At 47.7% G+C, this 2,247-nt stretch overlaps 1 protein-coding gene across 1 annotated transcript in view; it reads right to left on the bottom strand.

The window, feature by feature from the left end:
* Positions 1-1,052: 1,052 nt before the first annotated feature.
* Positions 1,053-2,247, bottom strand: part of LOC107672906 (cdc42 effector protein 1-like) — a 10,408-nt gene continuing 9,213 nt past the window's right edge. Inside the window, exon 2 of the mRNA XM_016466280.1 lies at positions 1,053-1,616. Coding sequence (XP_016321766.1) covers positions 1,147-1,616 — 470 coding nt within the window. The 3' untranslated portion in view covers positions 1,053-1,146. The remainder of the gene's footprint in view (positions 1,617-2,247) is intronic.

The following is a 2,247-nucleotide window of genomic DNA, read 5'->3' as shown; positions in this document are numbered from 1 at the left end:
CCAATGACACAGCTTCAGTGTGGAAAGGTCTGAAAGACATCACCAACTACAAGACACCATCCTCCAGCACTGTGGAGAATCAACAACTGGCAGACAATCTGAATTAGTTTTATTGCAGGTTTGAAAAAACACCATTAACACCTCCAGCAACCACCCTCTCCCCCACTCCTGCACTTCAGATCAGTGAAGATGATATGTGTCAGGTCTTCAGAAAGAACAAGAGAAGAAAAGCACCAGGCCCAGACGGTGTCACACTAGCCTGTCTGAAAACCTGTGCTGACCTGTTGGCCCCCATCTTCTCAACGATCTTCAACAGATCACTGGAGCTGTGCGAAGTCCCTTCCTGCTTCAAATGCTCCACCATCATCCCCGTCCCTAAGAAACCCAAAATTACAGGACTTAATGACTACAGACCTGTGGCTCTAACGTCTGTGGCCATGAAGGCATTTGAAAAACTGGTGCTGGCCCACCTGAAGGACATTACTGGACCCTTGCTGGATCCTCTTCAGTTTGCCTACAGAGCAAACAGGTCTGTGGACGATGCAGTCAACATGGGACTGCATTATGTTCTGCAACATCTAGACATACCAGGGACTTATGTGAGGATCCTGTTTGTGGACTTCAGCTTGGCTTTTAACACTATCATCCCAAACCTCCTCCTGCCCAAACTAACTCAGCTCTCCGTGCCCACCTCCGTCTGTCAGTGGATCACCAGCTTCCTGACAGACAGGCAGCAGCTAGTAAAACTGGGGAAATTCTCATCCAGCAGCTGTACGATCAGCATTGGCACCCCCCAGGGTTGTGTCCTCTCCCCATTGCACTTCTCCCTGTACACCAATGACTGCACCTCTAAAGACCCCTCTGTCAAGCGCCTGATGTATGCAGATGACACCACAGTCATCGGCCTCATTCAGGACGGTGGCGAGTCTGCTTACAGACAGGAGGTTGAGCAGCTGGCTGTCTGGTGCAGTCACAACAACCTGGAGCTGAACACGCCCAAAACTGTGGAAATGATCGTGGACTTCAGGAGGAACCCCCCTGCACTCCCCTCACTCACCATCATGAACAGCATGGCAATAAATCTCATTCTGATTCTGATTCTTATGTGTAATTTCTGATGTTCATACTTTGATTTCTTCCTCTGTCTCAGTGAAGCTGTACGGTGTCCTGGTGTCTAAAAGATGAAGGTCTCTGACGCTCCTCTTCAGGTCTTCCTCCTCCAAATTGACGTGCTAGCATGCTAGCAGCCTGCTGGAACCTCCTGGGCTCGATAGTGACGTGTGGTCCAATCGGACGCCTGACTGAAGCATCTATTGTCTGACATTTATGATCCGTCTCAAACACAGAGCTCTGCTGCTCTTCTTCCTCAATCTCCTGATCTTGATGGCTCTTAATGAGGCAGCAGGAGCTGTCAATCATTCCCAGAACCTCGCTCATGAGGGAAGGGCCAAGGTCCACCGTGAAGGATGAGAGTGAATCAGATCGCATCATCGAGACCTCGCTGTTCTCCGGTAAGGAACTCCGTCGACTGTCTCCACTGAGCAATTCAGACGTTTCTGCAAAGCTTTGGTCGAGTCGGGATAAATGAGGCAGTGTAACGAAATCAGAATGAAGACCTGCAGGAGAAGAGAGGAAAAATAATATGTTTCTGAAGTCACTATGGATAATAGTGCCTGCCAAATGCATAAATGTAAATGAAATATAATGTCTGCATGTTTGTTTTGTGTCTGTTTTAATAACAGGGAGCTACATGAGCAAAACCTGATAAACAACTGGCCATCAAAGTCACATAATCTATGACACTTTTTCACATTTATCTGCTGTACTTACAGTACATTTAGATTAACTGGTCACTGTCCAGTAGGTGTCAGGATGAGACCTATGTGCAGTGTGTGTGTGTGTTATATTTAGTTATCTTTATGTCGGTCTTTCAGAGCTGGTTTGGGGTTTCTCAGAATAAGGGAAATTCCAGAATTCCAGAGACATTAAACACACACACCACTGAAAACATCACAGCACTTTTCTTCTGTGCCTCCCTCATTTTCTGCAGGTGTGTGTGTGTTTGTGCAGGTGTTTGTACCGACTGTATAAAAACATGGACGTAGTGTCTGTGACGTCACCCGTAGGTTTCCGAAGAGCGTTTTTGAAGCCTAAAGTAGGCAGAACCGGCTGTCGCCATCTTGGCAGCGCGTCACCGCGCGTCATTCCTGGATAATCGAAAATGGGCAAAGAGGCGGGAGCTGGTTG

Source organism: Sinocyclocheilus anshuiensis, unplaced genomic scaffold (genome assembly GCF_001515605.1).
Source record: "Sinocyclocheilus anshuiensis isolate Anshui unplaced genomic scaffold, SAMN03320099.WGS_v1.1 scaffold464, whole genome shotgun sequence".
In the NCBI taxonomy this organism is placed as follows: domain Eukaryota; kingdom Metazoa; phylum Chordata; class Actinopteri; order Cypriniformes; family Cyprinidae; genus Sinocyclocheilus; species Sinocyclocheilus anshuiensis.
The sequence above is the reverse complement of the archived record's forward strand: the minus strand, read 5'-3'. Positions and strand labels throughout refer to the sequence as shown.